Below are 15,708 nucleotides of genomic sequence, written 5' to 3'. Positions count from 1 at the left end.
TTCCTGGAGGAGGAGGCTCTCTGCCACCAGGGCCAGTCCCAGCCCTGGTCCAGCTCCTGGCTGCCGCCTGGGTTCAGCACCACTGCAGGGTGTTACACTGTGTGAAGGGATGCAGCAGGCCGTGAACTTGGCCGTGAACTGGATGGACCAGGCTGTGCAGGCGAAAACAGGCACACACACCCCCTCCTAGGAGGGGAGGCCCCAGGGCAGAGGCCTCACGCCTGGACTCTGCCAGGCCAGGACACGGGGATGGAGAGTCTCGCTGTGCAGGGAAGGTCCAGCCTTGGGAGGCCCGGAGTGACCTGAGCAGGGGCGAGTGCTCACAGAAGGGCAGGAGAGGGGGTGCAGAGCTTAAACTCAACGGGGAACCGCAGGTGGGGTCCCAGGGCTGCCAGACAGCGCTGCGGGCAATGCTGATGTGTCTGGGGTGGGGGTGCTGGGGTCACGGCAGTGAAGGCAGACCTGGAGCACAGCAAGATGCATTTCGAAGAAAAACTGGACACACGGCCTAGGGTCGGGGACTGCCGACTGCTTAAGGCCGGGCAGGGAAAGAGAAGGCTGCGCCGTAGAAAAGGAATTCGGGACCAGACCCTGGGCAGCCGCCCGCCACCCCTGCCAGGCTCCTCCCATTCCAACGCTGGGACTGGCCAAGACGAGAGAGGGTGGTGGTCACACCACGATGGTGTGCTGGCTCAGGCTGCCTGTCCCCAGCTCCGCTGCCTCTGCCTTGTGCTGGCCGTCCAGCCCCCACTGGAATGCCAGCCCAGGGGGCCACCAGCACGGCTGCCTCTCCTTCCCAGGAGCCCTAATTCCTAGTTGCCTGAATCCACTGCAGACCGAGTCTCCCGCCTTCCACAGGTGCCGGGGCCGCCGTCAGCTGCTCCTGCTCCCGCAGCAGACACAGACGGAGAGCCAGGTGCTGAGGCAGGGACCCCCGGGGGCCGTCCCTCCGTGGGGGAGGCTGGCACACAGCAGGAGCCCACCAGCGACGGGAGGCTGCAGCCCTGGGAGACGAGGGAGACTCTCTTCCAGGGAGACTCTTGCTACGCGGCCACTGTCCCACCAGGCCCAGGCCGCCATCCTCCAGGCCGCGGCTGGCGTGGAGCGGGGCCAGGCCTCCCCAGAGCCGCGGGGAGCAGGCGGCGTTCCGGAGGAGTCCTGCCCGCCCAGCTGGAGACAGAGGTGCTTGCACACTCGATCCCGGCATCCATTTTAGTAAGTGCCGGTTACAAAGCCTCCCGAGCCCTCCGCCACACTAGCCGGTGTGGGCAGAACGGTAGCCCCCACCTGCAGCCAGCCGCTCGGCGTTTCTGGAAAGCCCAGCCGTCCAGCCAGCCTGAGCTGCCCGCCCCGAGTCTCAGTTCGCAGTCCTGGGCCTGCTCTGTAAAGCTGTGGACCAGAGTAGAGAAGGCAGTCCCCCCACCCCACACAGGAGCTGGGGCACTCCATGGGGCCCTGGGGGGGCTTCCAGTCCCGAGGGATGCCCTGCAGTAGCCACCGGGCTCTGGGGAGCTCTGGCGCCTAAACTCCAGCTCCCAGGGTCCGTGCATGGGAGCAAGGCAGCACTTAGAAAGGGACACCAGCAGATTCTGTTAGCCTCGTGACAGCCAGGGGCACCCCCCATACCAAAGAATGGACAACTGGCAGATCCCCAGGCCCTCGGCCTCCCTGCAGCTCCCTCTCCCATCTCTAGTCCCCCCACGAACAGGAGACCCCAATCCCGGCCCTCCTTGTCAATCTCCTCCCCATCCCTCGGCCGTCACCCGCGGCACTCTGGGTGACAGGTGGCATTCTGTGGAGGTCATTAACTCCTGAGCACCACATTTTAATGCAGAAAGGAGCCCTTCTCATTCGGCGCAGCTGTGAAGCTATATAAAGAAATGGGGATTTTAATGTTTTGCTTTTCTTCCCTTTTCTAGTGCCACATTATCATAACATTTCCCTATAATTACGCCCATAAAAGTCACCTGAAAATACTTCATGCCACAAAAGTTGATCTACACACGTCATTCCCTGGATGTCGAGTGGCGAGTCCCGACCAAGATCTTCTAGGGTGGGATTTAGCCGGGAGCCCCGAGCCAAGCAGACCCGGCAAGCTCACGGCGGGACGCAGCCCCCTTTTTGGGATCTGCTGTCCTCTGTCCTCACGGGCAGGAGAGATGCTGGAGACACTCCTGGGAGGACTGACCAGGGCTGCCTGCTCCCGGACACTGTTCCCCAGCACGCTTCCCCAGGGGTCTGTGCTCAGGAGGACACTTCCATGGGCGAAACCCCCTTACGTCGCTGACGCCTGGGCATCCGGCTCAGCTCGCATAAATCCCACAAGCAGAGGTGACTTGTCTTTAGGAAGCTGAAAGAAACCATCACCACAGCCTCTCCAGCCAGGAATTCATCAAATAAAAACACATGGGAGAAAAGAAAGGAAAAAAAAAAAAACCCCACAAAAAAACAAAGAGCCCGAGATGAGAGAGAAACCTCTGAATGGCATCACTTCATTAAGCCCAGTATTTTCGAATTCACCTCTCCAAGAACTCCAGAAATAAAATTTGAACAGCGGGAAAGTAGCACATTCTAATCTCTCCTAACTACGCAATAAATTGTATTTATAAAGAAAAGGCGACAGTACAGAGCCCACGCTCGGTTAGTGTCCTAATGGATTAAAAACAATTCAGAAGTTGGTAACTTCTCATCGTCGCAGCTGAGGACACGAGATTTAACTCAATACTACGAGTCAATTTTGATGGGATCCACTGGGGAAAAAAAAATTCCACGTCAGCAATATTTGCACGCCAGGACTGTCCGCCAAGCCGTTCCCTGCGGGGACAGCACAGAGCTTCTCACCTCGGACTAAATACCGCACACAAGTGTCCAAGTCAAGGCTTGGACACGACCCCTCACTAGCTCCTCGTGTTCCCCATCCCCCTCGCTGGCCGTTGCTGTAAGGCAGCGCGGAAAGACGACCATGTCCTCCGCGACGGGCACCCCAACACAGTCACGCCCCCCCAGTAACCCAGCCGGCGGTGCCAGCTTCGGAGAACCACATCCACCCTAGCCAAGGCCTCTGCTCCATATCGGCCAGGGGGCCAACGGCACACACGGCTCCTTCTAAGACACAAAGAAAGAGGAAGGACTTCCAACTTTCTCCCCCAAGCTCATCATCCCCGAGCCAGCCCTGCCGCCAGCAGGACGTCTGCAGGCCACCGAGTGTGCGGCTTGGGGACGGCCGCCAAGGACCCCCTTCCTCTTTCCGCTCTTCCTGGCAATTGCTCCCCAATGGGAGAAAAATGACAAGACCGTGTCACTATAGCAACTAACCTAATTGGTGGGCTGCAGGTCTCTCTCCGGCCAGAGGGTGGAGCCCAGCTCCTTAACTAGGAGCCTCGGCCACGGCGGGGTCCCCGCACCACATCCCCGCACGGAAAACCAGGCCAGGAAATCACCCAGTTTCCCTCACGCCGCGCCTGAAAGTGCACACCTTGTGTGCTGCAGAGAAATTCTCAGATTTAATAGGGAAGATAATTGAATTCTATATGATGCTTATCAGTTTCCCTAATTAATATGATCCAAATATATCTGCTCCATAACACAGAAACATTTTGGGTAATAAAAATCCTGACTGATAACAAAAACAATTTACAAACAAGGATGCTAACGGTTCTTATTCATCCCAGATATACTGGAGAAGAGAATGGAAATCATAAGAACTGTTTCATTTGCATTTTACTTGCTTTACCAATTCTAAAAAAAATCCTTTTTTTTTCCTGCAGGACTGCCGTTCCACGCTATAAATTATTATGTCTATTTTGTATTTTAGTAAAATGTTTTAATTTCTCCAAGTGCATTTCCGGTGAAATGGGGTGTGTCTGCAAACGTCTTATCTTATTGTCAATTATTCCGTTACATGGAAACAGCAACAGCCATGAAAATGTGGTTAACCCAAGCTTTCATTGTTAATGATTTCTACCCTTCCGAATAAGACATTTTACCAAATGTCCTTGTCCTGCTGGAAGATTTGTTTCCAGAACACCAGGGAGGCTGCTAAGGCCGGGCTGAGCGTGTGGGTGGGGATCTCGGGTTCCACGGTGTGTCTGGGCGGTGGGCTGCAGCGGGGCTGTTCTCTGACCCCGGCCTGGGGCGGGCAGCAGTCCTGGGACAGGAGGGGCAGGGTGACGTGCAGGTGCAGGTGTGGGGAGTGCAGTGGGCCGAGGCCGGGGGCACTGACAAGGTGGGAGCCGGGGAGGCCCGCGCTTCAGTGGGGGTGTGGCGTGTGCAAACCACCGCCAAGGCGTCCTACACTTAACCGTCCGTGGTTGCTCTTTTTCTCACCTGAATCGCCGCTGCTTCCCCGCCCAGGTGCTGTCCTGAGTTCTCCCCTGGGACCCATGGACCCCGTCACCTGCGCCAGCCAAGGACAGCAGCCCCAGGGGAGGCCCAGGGAGCTAGTCCCCTTCCTAACACTGCTGGATGCGCCCCTGCTGCCCCCACGCCACCAGGAAGAGCATTCACATGGCCCCCAGGCGGTCCTGGGACTTTCTCTCTCATCAGCTCTATGCACATCACCAAGGAACCCTGCGAATGCCGCTGGAGGGCCGAGATGGCCTCGGGGAGCCAGGGGACCCATGCGACCATAGCTCCAAGGCCCAGCTCCAGCCCCCCCAGAGGGCCCAACGAGTGCTGGCAGTGCGTGCTGGGCAGCTCAGTCACGACCCCGCTGGGGGCCTTCCCGCCTGGCGTCCCCTCCCCGCGGGGCGCCAGCCGCTGCCTGCGACGGTGGGCGATGGAAGAAGTAGGGCCGTGCCTGCGGGGGCACCGGGGTCCTCGCGGTTCCGGCGGGCTGGGCTGTCCCAGGACTCGGAGACCCCGCCGCCGCCGCCCGGGGCTCCGTGGCCCGCTGGGGTCCCGCTCCGGGGGCAGCGGAGGGCTCGGACTGCCAGCGGGAGGCCGGACTTGAGGTGGTGGCGCGGGAGCCAGACGCGGCGCTGGCCTCTTTTTTTTTTTTTTTTTTTTTTAAGAATCCATATTTTTCCATCACCTCCCGCGCCCATGGCAGTTCTCCATGACAGGTGTTCCTCAGCGCCCGTCCTCTCCTCCCGCTACGACGGGGAGGGACCGGGAGCCTGTGCCCGGCGGCCGGCCGGGGAGCCGAGCAGCCCGCGCCACCCCGGCCCCCGAGCCTGAGCCCAGGACCCTGGCCACTCCCGGCACCCTGGCGGGCTGCGAGTGTGCGCCCGGCGCACTGACCACCGGCCCCTCCGCAGCCGGGGCTGCTCCCGGGACTCCCGCCACCCCCCACCCCCAGCCCACCCCCGGCCGCTAACCCCGGCCGCCCCGAGCCTGTCCCCGTCCCCGGCCCCCCACACCCACCCGGCCCCGCACCCGCGGCCCCGCGCCAGACCCGCTGGGTCAGGTCGGAGCCCCGGACCGACTCAGGAAATGCCCGCGGCGGCGGCGGCCCCTCCACGCACCGCACCCCTCACTTCTCTTTTCTGAGGACGCGCCTGGCGAGTCGGCTTCCCCGGCAGGCAAGGCTCCAGCCGCGCGCCCGAGCCCGAGCCCGCTCTCGCCGGGGACACCCCGCTCCCGGCCCGCCGGAGTGTCGCGGGCGGAGGGCGCCGGGCAGGGCGCTCCGCCGACATCCCCCGCGGTGCGGCCCCGGACCTGCCGCCGCCTCCGGAGCGCGCGGCTCGGCTCGGCCCGCCGGCCTCGGCCGGGAGCGGCGGCCGCACACCGGGCAGCCCCGGGCATCGCCGCGCCACCCGGGGCCTGGCGCCCGGGCCCTGCCCCCGAGTCGGGGCGGGAGGCTCGGCGGCGGCGCCCGCTTCCGAAGTGCCCGGGCGGCCCCTCTCCGGCCTGGCCCAGCGGGGAGCGGCGGGACCCGGGGACGGCGCGCCGCGAGCCGGCAACTCCGCACCGACTCCTGGCGGCCGCCGGGGCCGGGCCGGGCCGGGCTGGGGGAGGGCGCGGGGGCCGGGGCCGAGGGCCGTGCGGGGCCCGGCCGCGCGGTACTCACTGCAGTAGGCGATGAGCAGGCTGGCCAGGATCATGAACGCCCAAAAAGTTGAGGACATGCTGGGCAGGGCGGTCGCATCTTGCCGGCTGCTGGTCCTGGGCGATGGCGCCATTGAAGCCGCGGCGCCCGCGCGGGGGGCAGCAGCGCGTCTCAGCAGCCGGCCCTGCCCGCGCCCCCGCGCCGGCCTCCACGTGCGGGCCCCGCGCGCGCCATCCTCCGCCGCCGCCGCCACCGCCGCCGCGCCCCGGCTCCGGCCCACTGCACCCCGCGCCGGCCCGCCCCGCGCCGCGCCCGCGCCCGCACCCGCGCCCGCGCCCGAGCCCGCGCCCGCGCCCGCGCCCGAGCCCGGGGACGCCGGCCCCACGGCTCTGGGCGTCGCTGCGCGCCCGGGCTCGGCGCGCCCGGCCACCAATGGGAGGGGCGCGCCCGGTGCGCGCGCCCGACGCCGCGGGGTCCCGGCGCGGTCCCCGGGACTGGCGGGGGAGGCAAGCAGAGGGGACGCCGCGCCCAGGCCGCGCCTCTGGATGGCGACAGAGACGGCCCGGCGCGCCCGCTGCCTGGGCACCACTCGGGGAGGACAGGCCTGGCCAGCGCGAACTTTGTGGACTTGGGCTGTGTGGCGCGTGGGCCCCACGAGCCCCGACTCCTTTCCGCAGAGGCCTGCGACACCGGGTCCCAGAGTGTACTGTGAGTACAGGGTGCTTTGGGCCCTTTTCCCAGATGCGCCCTTCACCGCTGTTCTGGGTCCTGCGTGCGCTGGTGTCCTCGAACCCACAAAGAGCACAGTCTCAGACCCCTGCAGAGTCAGCTGAGGTCAGCGCTCGAGGGCTCCTGGTCTCCCTAGCTCCAGCACTGCCAGGCAGGGACACAAGCCCCTCCCGAGCGTCCTCCTTGTCCTCCATGGGGCGCCTTGCCCTTTGTGCACTGCCCTGGACCTTGGAGAGCTGACTCCTTGCCCCTCCCCTACCAGGCCCCAGTCCCGGGTCTCTGAACTCCCATCTAGGGGCTGGACTCTGAAAGCAGGATGACAATTAGTATAATTCATTTTATTTGCATAGTTAATTATCATCAGCAAAACTGATTCATTTCTATAAACCAGAGGAGAGAGGATCAAGTATGTCCTTTGAGGTCAGAGTCTCCAACCTCACTCCTCCCTCTCAGGTCTCCGCAGCAAGATGAGCTCCCGAGACCAGGCGCTCAGCAGATGGCCCTCCCCCCCGGGAGACTCGGGCCCTGCGGTCCGCAGCCACACCACCCACCCCGAGCGCTGGCTTTCCGCAGGTCAGGGCCCCTTCCGACATGAGCTCATCCTTCCTGATTAAGGGATCTTCTGGTCCTGCATGAGGAGGGAGGGCTCCCAGAACCCCATGAGGTCTTGCTGGAACTGGAGACCCTTTCCCAGGAGCCACTAGAGGGCCTGAAGCAAAAATGGTCCCAGCATCTCCTGTTCCCCTCCGGTCCTGGCCTGCTGGGCCTATGAGGAGACCATGGAGCCTGTGATCACGGCTGCTCGGAGCCTGCTGTGGGCGCAAGGGACCCACCGGCACACACTCACTGCACTCACACGAGACACACACACACGACATACACATACACCATGTACACACGTGTGCACACACACACGCACATGTGGTACCTACATACCACACACACATCCTTTCACTCACACACACCACACACATGCTATATACACACATGCAACGTGCACGCAGCACACACACACACACACACACACACACACCTGGTGTGGAGGAAGCTGAAGCAGGAAGGACCAGTCCAGGCCAAGCCACCTCTCCCAGTCCCGTGGGCGGCTCAGTGAGGAGCCCTCACCAGAGGCTGTAATGTCATTGTGTCCTGGATGATTTTTTTCGTAAATTTTCTATTCCTGTTTAATTCAAGCGGTCTGACTTCCTTCTTGGTATCTTCCCAACGCAGCACCCTGGTTCCCTTCGCTGGTGTGTAGGTGCTGCAGACCGGGGCTCCTGAGAGCCTGAGGGAGGAGGGGTGGGAGCCCTGGTCTGGGTGCGGCGGGCTGGGGTCCGCTCCCCGGACCGGGAGGGGCTCCCTTGCTCAGGGTCCCTGCAGTCCCCCGCCCCGGGGGGGCCTGCCTCTCTAGCTCTACGTTCCCCCCTTTGATGGAAGCCTTTTATCCTGCTAAAAGGGACGCGACGTTTCACAGCGTGACACGTTTGTCCCCTCCCGTCCATCCTCATCTCGTCTCCTGTTGTGGGCATTCCTGCATCCCGGTCTGTTCCGTGAGCACCTTCCAGATGCCGCTGCGGGAGGAGGCGAGTTCGACAACACGCACACTTTCTGGCCCCTGGAAATGTGTGCTTGGTTTGGGAAACAGACGAGGAGACCAGCACCAGCAGTGCCAAGAGGCCGCGCCCCGAGGAGCGGGGCCGAAGGCTTGTCTGGCAGGAGCTCGGGGAGGGCGGGCCAGGGAAGCTTCCGGCCGAGTGGGTTTGCAGGTTTGTCCTGCCGTCCTCAGGACAAGCACGCGCGCGCACACACACACACACACGTGAAATGACAGCTTCACAAAACAATACTTACACTCTCGCTATACTGGGGTATTTTCCATTCTGTCCTAATTCATTTCTTACACACGGGCTGCTCACCGACGGTCGTGTTTACTGTCATTCTGTCCGCTTGGCACGGCTGCTCCCGGAGGGATGTGGTCTGCGTCGAGTGTGGGAGGGTGCACTGGAGGGGTCACGCCAAGGTCGGAGGGCGATGCTGGGGGTGGGCAGTGGGGGAGGGCCCCAAGCGGAAGAAAGGCGCGGTGCGTGGCACCACCTGCTTCCTCTTGGAGCTCATGCTATGAGAGTCCCATGGCTGTGACACGAGGGGCTGGACATGTTAAAGGAAAAGGTATTCAAAGACTCTTGTGAAAGCTGGTGAGGCAGGCCTGGTGCAGGGCCGTCCGCAAGGACGGGGGCACTTGTGACGGGCTCGTGCTGTCGGGGAGAGGCTGCGGGGTCAGGGGCTCTGGCTACGCCGGCCTGACAGGACCGTGGCTGAAGGCCAGCCCGGGGACCAGGCATCTCCAAGGAGGGACATTGGACGATGGGGAGCCTGGGCGGCTGTCAGTGGGACGGGGGCAGCTCTGGTAGAACTGACATAGCAGGGTTCTTGCTAAAACCAGATCGTACAAGGAGGTGCCCTGGTGGGCCTCGGAGAAGGATCAGGAGCCCGACCAGCTTTTGTTCAAGCAAAGAACGTTTGTCAGGCAGGAGCAATTCATGAATCTGGAGTGTCTTGGCCAAGTCTGTGCTGGGTCCGGATGACCGCACCGGGAAGAGGAGAGAGAACAGAGCCCACGGTGCCTGCGGCTTGGAGTCGGGGGTGGTGGAGAGTCTGGGAGCCAGGGAGGCTGGACGGGAGAGAGTGCGGCTGGTCAGTGCAGTGTCCTGGCAAGGGGAGGACGGGTCACCAGAAGGCACAGCTGGAAGGCCGGCGGGAGGCAAGGGCAGGCGCTGGCGGCTCCCAGGGGGGCCGGGGCCAGACCTCGATGGGAGCTGAGGGTGGGGGATGAGCGGGGCGCCGAGTTCCGTTGCTAGGAAACAGCGCAGCTCCTGATCCCAAAGCGTGCGGCCAAGTGACAGTCTGTCGTCGTCGATTGGCTGGCTGTGGAGACTGGCGAGAGCCCACAGCACCTTCAACTCTGAAAGCCGAGTAAGTTTAGTGGACGCTCAGTCCCCAGCCCCACTCCATGCAGAGCTGACTGGGGATCCTGTCCTGCAGCCTCGAGCAGTTCCTGGGTCCCCCATGCCCCAAGCTGTGTCCTGGCCCACAGATGGGGCGTCCTGCCTCCGGTGGCTCAGGGGGCCATGGGAGCCCCAGACACGCAGAGTGGCCCATGGAGGAGGAGTGGCGCATGAGGGTGGCTGGACGTGGCACTCCCTCCAGGTCTGGGCCGGGAACGCCAGCGTCCCCTCCACGGGGCATGTGTGCCCATCGTCACTGCTCTGCTGCAAAACACAGGGGTGCTGTCTGTGGTTTTCCTGTTCTCTGCCCTTCCGTACTGGGCATGGGACATTGGTCACTGAGGTCATGGGCTGCCGGTCTGACCGAGAGATTCCTAGCTGGATGTTAAACTGGGTAAGATTTGGGGGTGTCCACTCGGGCACTGGGGAGGGCAGTGTACTTTATGGGAGGGCAGGCACGGTTTTGCGAAGCACATACAGCGGTCGGCGCGTGGCAGGCAGCTAACGGGCAGACTGTCTTGGGCCTGTCTGTTCCTCCTCTAGAAACAGTTGCAGGTTTTCCTTTGCAGGCCCACTGCTGGCCACGATGTGTCCCGTGTGCAGTTTGCAGAGACGCCCCTGACCGCCGAGAGATGCGGGAGCAGGGAGGGAGGGAGACAGGACAGCCGTCCCCAGCAGGTGTAGGAGTCTGCGTGAGACAGGTACTGGCCAGGTGGGGACGACAGCGTCTGTGGGGCCACTTCCCCGCAGGCAAGTGGGCTGATGGGGAGCCAGCCCCGCGGCAAGAGGCAGGAGCGGGCAGAAGGTTGGCAGGTGCAGAATGCCGGCCGCGAGCCCCGTGACGACAGAAGGCCCTGAAATTTCAGCCCTGGAAACGGTTTTTCACAGAGTCGGTAGATGGAATGAGAGCGTTATTTTTAGGGGTAATTGCCCTTTCCACCCACTCAAGGTCGGTGACGAGAAGTCGTGTTTCTCTGTTCCATGGTAAGTTCCAGGCACCATCCCAAGCCCTTCGCCTACAGAGAGGGGCCACCGGACACCTGTGCTTGGATGTGCACGCTGTGACACGGGGGGCCGAGGGGACGCGCCGGCGCCGTTCCACAGTGGCACAGGGAGGGGTGGCTGAGGCTGGGGCCGGCAGCCGTGCCCCAGACAGCACGCTCCGAAGTCATGGAATTATGTCCATTTAAAGACGGTTTTGTAAAATGGATGCACGAGGCGGAGAAAGAAAACACCCCTCCGTGGTGCCCCCAGTTAGCCGCCCCGAGCGTTTTGTTGGTAACGTTACTCCTTGTGTTCGCACACGGCTCTGTGGGTCTGTCGTGAACTGTGTCCTTCGGTCGGCAGTGAGCGCTGTCCCACGCCAGTCCACTCTCTTCTGGGACCCCGTTTCATGGCCCCGGGTGACACTGTCCTGCATAAATACCACCACTGCTTAATCAGCGTTTGGACCCTCGCACTGTTTCCGGCGCTCTGCTCCTCCAGGCATTCCGGCAGTGAACACTCGTCCCCAAGTCCTTTCCTACAGATGCACTTACTTATAGGACGAACAACCACAGAAATCGAATTCTTGGGTCCAAATAAGGACACGACTTGAAGGCCTTGCTATACAGTTGGCAAATAAACGTCCAGAAAATGTCATATTAAATTACATTTCTTCCAAGAGCCTGTGAGGACATCACAGGCTGCCCATGCCAGCTCCGTTATTGTCCCCAGGAGAGGGCCAGGGCCAGTGGCTCAGGTGACAAACACCTGTTAACGTCCTTACCGTTTACGATTTTTGTGCATCCGTCACATTCACATCTTTCGAGAACCACCTGTCGACACCCCCTGCCGGGTTTTCTCCCCATGGGTTTGTCTTCTTACCGTTGATTATTCAGAAATTTTAATTTGGGGAATAAATTACCTTTAAATTTGGGGGAAGTTTGAAAATGCAGAAAGGTCTCAGTGAGACCATGGCAGGTGTCAACAACCTTGTGTGTCTGTCTCGCACCATCCACAAACCGTCTTTGTTGTAGATATCATGTGCAATACTTCCTCTTGGAGATATGAATATGCTGTCAGCGGGGTATGGACGAGGGCTCTTCTCTCGCTTTGTACACTTTGTTGTTCCTTACAGCTTTACAGAGGTGCACTAGCCAGGGTTCTCCAGAGAAACAGACCCCACAGCTGTGAGAGAGAGAGAGAGAGAGATGGGGAGGGAGGGAGAGAGGGAGAGAGAGAAAAGTATTTTAAGGAATTGGCTCATGGAAACGTGGGGGTAGGCTAGAAATTCCAGACTTTTCCAGGCAGGCCAGCAAGATGAAGACCCAGAAAAGAGTGTCTGTCTGAGCTCTGGAGGCAGAATTCATGCCTCCTTAGGGACCTCAGTCTGTTTTCCGTGAAGGCCTTCAACTGATTGGATAAGGCCCACCCACATTGTGGAGAGCAGTCTGCTTTACCCAGAGCCGCCGATTCACATGTTAATCTCATCTAAAAATGTCTTCACGCAGTATCTGGACCTATGTGTGGCCAAACAACTGGATACCATAACCCAGCCAAGCTCACACGCACAGGGAACCAACACAGAAGACGTCCTTGGCGTAGAATTAACCACACATACTTGAAGGGCAGCATTCAATGTTTTGACACCTGTGTAGGCCCCTGAAAACGTCACGCCGGGAACGAGAATGAACATATCCACGCCCAGTGGCACTCTCAGCCCCTTCCAGCCCCAGGCAACGCCGGGTCTCCTTCGGCCTCCCTTAATTGGCATTTCCTAGAAGTCTATAAACACGGACTCATACATAAGAGTCTCCTTTCTTTTCTGGCTTGTCACACCCGGTTAAATTATTTTGAGGTTCATGCATGTCCCTGTAGGTATCAGCAAGCTGTTCGTTTCTTTTTCCTGCTGAGTGCAGACCTACTGCTTGGACACTGTAGGCTTCTGTGAATTCCCCTGTTGATTCACACCTGGGTTGTCTACAGGCTGGCCTCGTACGAACAAAGCTGCTGTGAACTTTGATGTGCATGTCCGTGCGTGAGCACACGTCTTCGTTTCTCGTGGGTGGGTGTCAGGGAGGAACTCGCAGGATGGCTCCACACTTACTGGTCTGGGAGAGGGTCAGGCTGTTTTCCGGCATAATTTTCCCGTTTTGTGTCTGCGCCGGGTGCGTGAACATTCTGCATGCTCCGTATTCTCACCACGCCCCAGTGTTGTGTTTTGTTTTTTATCACTGCTGGGTTTTTAGCTGAGATCCCCCGTTACATTGAGATCAGCTGGAGATGATTCACGTCTTCAAATATGGCGTCTTCCGGCTTTGGGTCTTACTGAATGTCTCTGACCGGTATTTCATAGTGTTCAGTGCACGAGTCGTCCTCATCTTCGGCCCTATTCACTGTATTTTTGGTGCGATTTTTAATGGCATTTCGGGTATTACTTTAAGTGCTTTTCTTTTTGTGCTGATTGTTCCCGTGGTTCAGAACTCCACCGGCTTTATGTCAGTCTCGTATCCCGTACCCCGACGAACTCAGACACGATTACATCTGGTCACATTTTATTGATTCTATCAGATTTCCTAACACCTGTGAGTAAAGACGGATTTGCTTCTTCCTTGTACATCTGGATGACTTTCCCGTCCTTGCGTGGCCTCCTGCGTTGGCCAGACCCTCCAGCGCCGGGTCGAGTGGGAATGAGGGGAGCAGGGACCACTGCCTCACGTCTGATCTGGAAGGAAGACGGTGCGTCCTCCAGCTTCGATGACGTGTGGTGTCAGCTGGAGGTTTTGCACAGATGCCCTTCCCGCTTGCGGTATGCCCTTCCATGCCTGGCTTTGGAGGTTCATTAGAAACCAGGTCCTAACTGTTCTGAATGTTTTTTTGCGTCTCCTGAGGTAATCGTGCCCGTGACTCCTCAGTGTCTCCTTCCCCTTTAGTTTCTTCTTGGACCCCAGGCTCCCCAGAAGCCTGTTCCTCAGTCCCTCACATCTGGAGGCTCTCGCAGAAACTTCCCGAGGCTGATCCCTGTTATAATTCACGTCGACAAACGACATCCTCTAAGCGGAGCTCTTCCATCTGAGACGGGCGTCCTGCCCGGAACGGGGCCTCACGGGCACTTTCGCTGGGAGCCGTGCGCACACTTCACCTTCGGGCGAGCGCTCTGCAAACGTCCGCTCCTCGGCTGGTCCGCGGCATCCCATCCCCCGTCCCGCGGGGCGTGTGTCTGCCTCTGGGAATTCCCGAGACGAGTCATCGAGTCATCGCGTGCTCCGGCCACCCCGGTGCGTTTGTCTCTGTGTCCTGCAGTTCTGCCTGTTTGGCTTCAAGTGTGTTGAAATTCTGTCATCAAGATCATGACCACTTAGGATCGTTGCCTCGCTTGGATCAGTGCATCCTTCCGTTACCGTATCTGCCCCTGGTCATAGTCAGCTGCGGAATGCACTTTGCCTAAGACGGAGGGACGCATTCCCTTTACCGTGACTGCGTATTTTTTCCCACCTCTGAACTTTCAACCTACTCGTGTCTTTGCATTGGAGGTGAGCTCCTTGCAAACAGCGGTCGGCCTCGTCCTCGCACCCGACCTGGCAGCCTGTCCTGTTTCCGCCGACCATGTAGACAATTTCCACTTCCAGGTGTGGCCGGTAGGGCAAGGCCCAGCCCATCGTGGAGCGCCTGCTCGGTGTGGTTCCTCCAGCCTCCCCTAAGATCCTTCTAGCAATTTCCGGAAATGTCCCTAACAGAGGGGAGGCTATGCGGGGCTGTGGACGGGGCCCCTCGGGCACCCTGGGCTCCACCTGGCCCCGAGGTGTGTGCACACGTGCTGGAAGCTGCTGGGCCGGCAGGCCTGCCTCTGTGGGTGGTCAGTTCTGCAGGGAGATTCGCCCCAAAATCACACTTATTAAGTTCTTTTTGAAAACCAGCTTTTTATTTTAGAGCAGTTCTAGATTTACGGGAAGACCCCACCGATCCGGCAGAGTCCACGTGCACCCAACACCCCGCTTCCCCTTGGTTCGCACGTCAAATCTGTACAGTCTATTTTTTACTGTTTTATTTTTCACTATTCGTTATTTTTAATTTCAAAACCCAATCCATCCTCCCTTCAGATCTCCCTGGTTCTCCCCTGACACCGCCTCCTTTCTGTTTTCCTCTCCCGTCCCAGGACCCCACCCAGGGCGGCACATGCCGTCCCCGTGGCCTTAGGTGTCTCTCGCCTGTGTTCATCCCACAGGCGTCCTGTGCCTCTGACGACCTCGGCAGCTTCGAGGAGGCCTGGGAGCGACCCTGGCAGGGCTCTGTGGGGATTTGTGGGAAGCTCTTCTCGTGATCAGACCGAAGCTGTGGTTTTCAGGGCACAGTGTCCCCATCACGTCCTGTCAAGAGCACGTGCATCAACGTGACCTGCCGCTCTCCACATCGACCTCGACCTCCAGGCTGATGTGTGCATCAGCTTCTCCACGGTGATGCCCTCCTGTCCACGCCGTCCTCTATGGAAGGAGGTCGCTCTGCACACCCCATGTTAAGGGGCTACAAATTATTTGGACTATTTCCGCTTGAGAGATTTGTCTGTTCTCCCTGTATATCGATCAATTCAATCATATAATTATGTTAGTATGGATTCACAGGTATTTATTTACACTCAGGGTTATAATGTAATGCCCGGTGATTTGTTCTACTACCCCCGCCATCCCCGACGTGGCCGGCCATCGGGAGCCCCATCAGCTGGCCCCTGCCTCCCTTGGGCCTGCTCCCCCCATGCAGGGTGTTTCTTCTTTACTTCTCTTATTCCATATTTTTAGATTATGTTTTTATCCGTCTGTTGTCCTGTCTGTACAGCGAAGTAGTTCTGGGGCGGACGTTCAGAGAGGCAGGACTGCCTTCCCATGGAGGACGTTCTGTCCCCTGCTGGTCTTTCCCTGTGTGATGAGACATAATGACGTGTAACCCGCGTAGGTTTACGGTGCGCGGTCAGCGGATTTTATAAACATGCACTCTGTGAAATGACCGCCACAC

General features: G+C 59.7%; 1 protein-coding gene and 1 long non-coding RNA gene across 3 annotated transcripts in view; one reads left to right on the top strand and one right to left on the bottom strand.

Annotated features, from left to right (window-relative positions):
- The window catches only part of TAFA5 (TAFA chemokine like family member 5), a 185,990-nt gene extending 179,783 nt beyond the window's left edge, over window positions 1-6,207 (bottom strand). Inside the window, exon 1 of one of the 2 annotated variants that reach the window (XM_047743441.1) lies at window positions 6,011-6,207. In XM_047743441.1, coding sequence (XP_047599397.1) covers window positions 6,011-6,122 — 112 coding nt within the window. In that variant the 5' untranslated portion in view covers window positions 6,123-6,207. The remainder of the gene's footprint in view (window positions 1-6,010) is intronic. The other variant, XM_047743439.1, reaches the window with a different exon arrangement.
- Window positions 6,208-6,484: 277 nt separating this feature from the next.
- Window positions 6,485-10,457, top strand: LOC125107663 (uncharacterized). Its single transcript, XR_007129625.1, has 3 exons — window positions 6,485-6,697; window positions 9,159-10,114; window positions 10,290-10,457. It is a non-coding gene; the product is annotated as an uncharacterized LOC125107663 (long non-coding RNA).
- Window positions 10,458-15,708: the final 5,251 nt, after the last annotated feature.

This window comes from Lutra lutra, chromosome 8, assembly GCF_902655055.1.
Source record: "Lutra lutra chromosome 8, mLutLut1.2, whole genome shotgun sequence".
Taxonomy (NCBI): domain Eukaryota; kingdom Metazoa; phylum Chordata; class Mammalia; order Carnivora; family Mustelidae; genus Lutra; species Lutra lutra.
The sequence above is the reverse complement of the archived record's forward strand: the minus strand, read 5'-3'. Positions and strand labels throughout refer to the sequence as shown.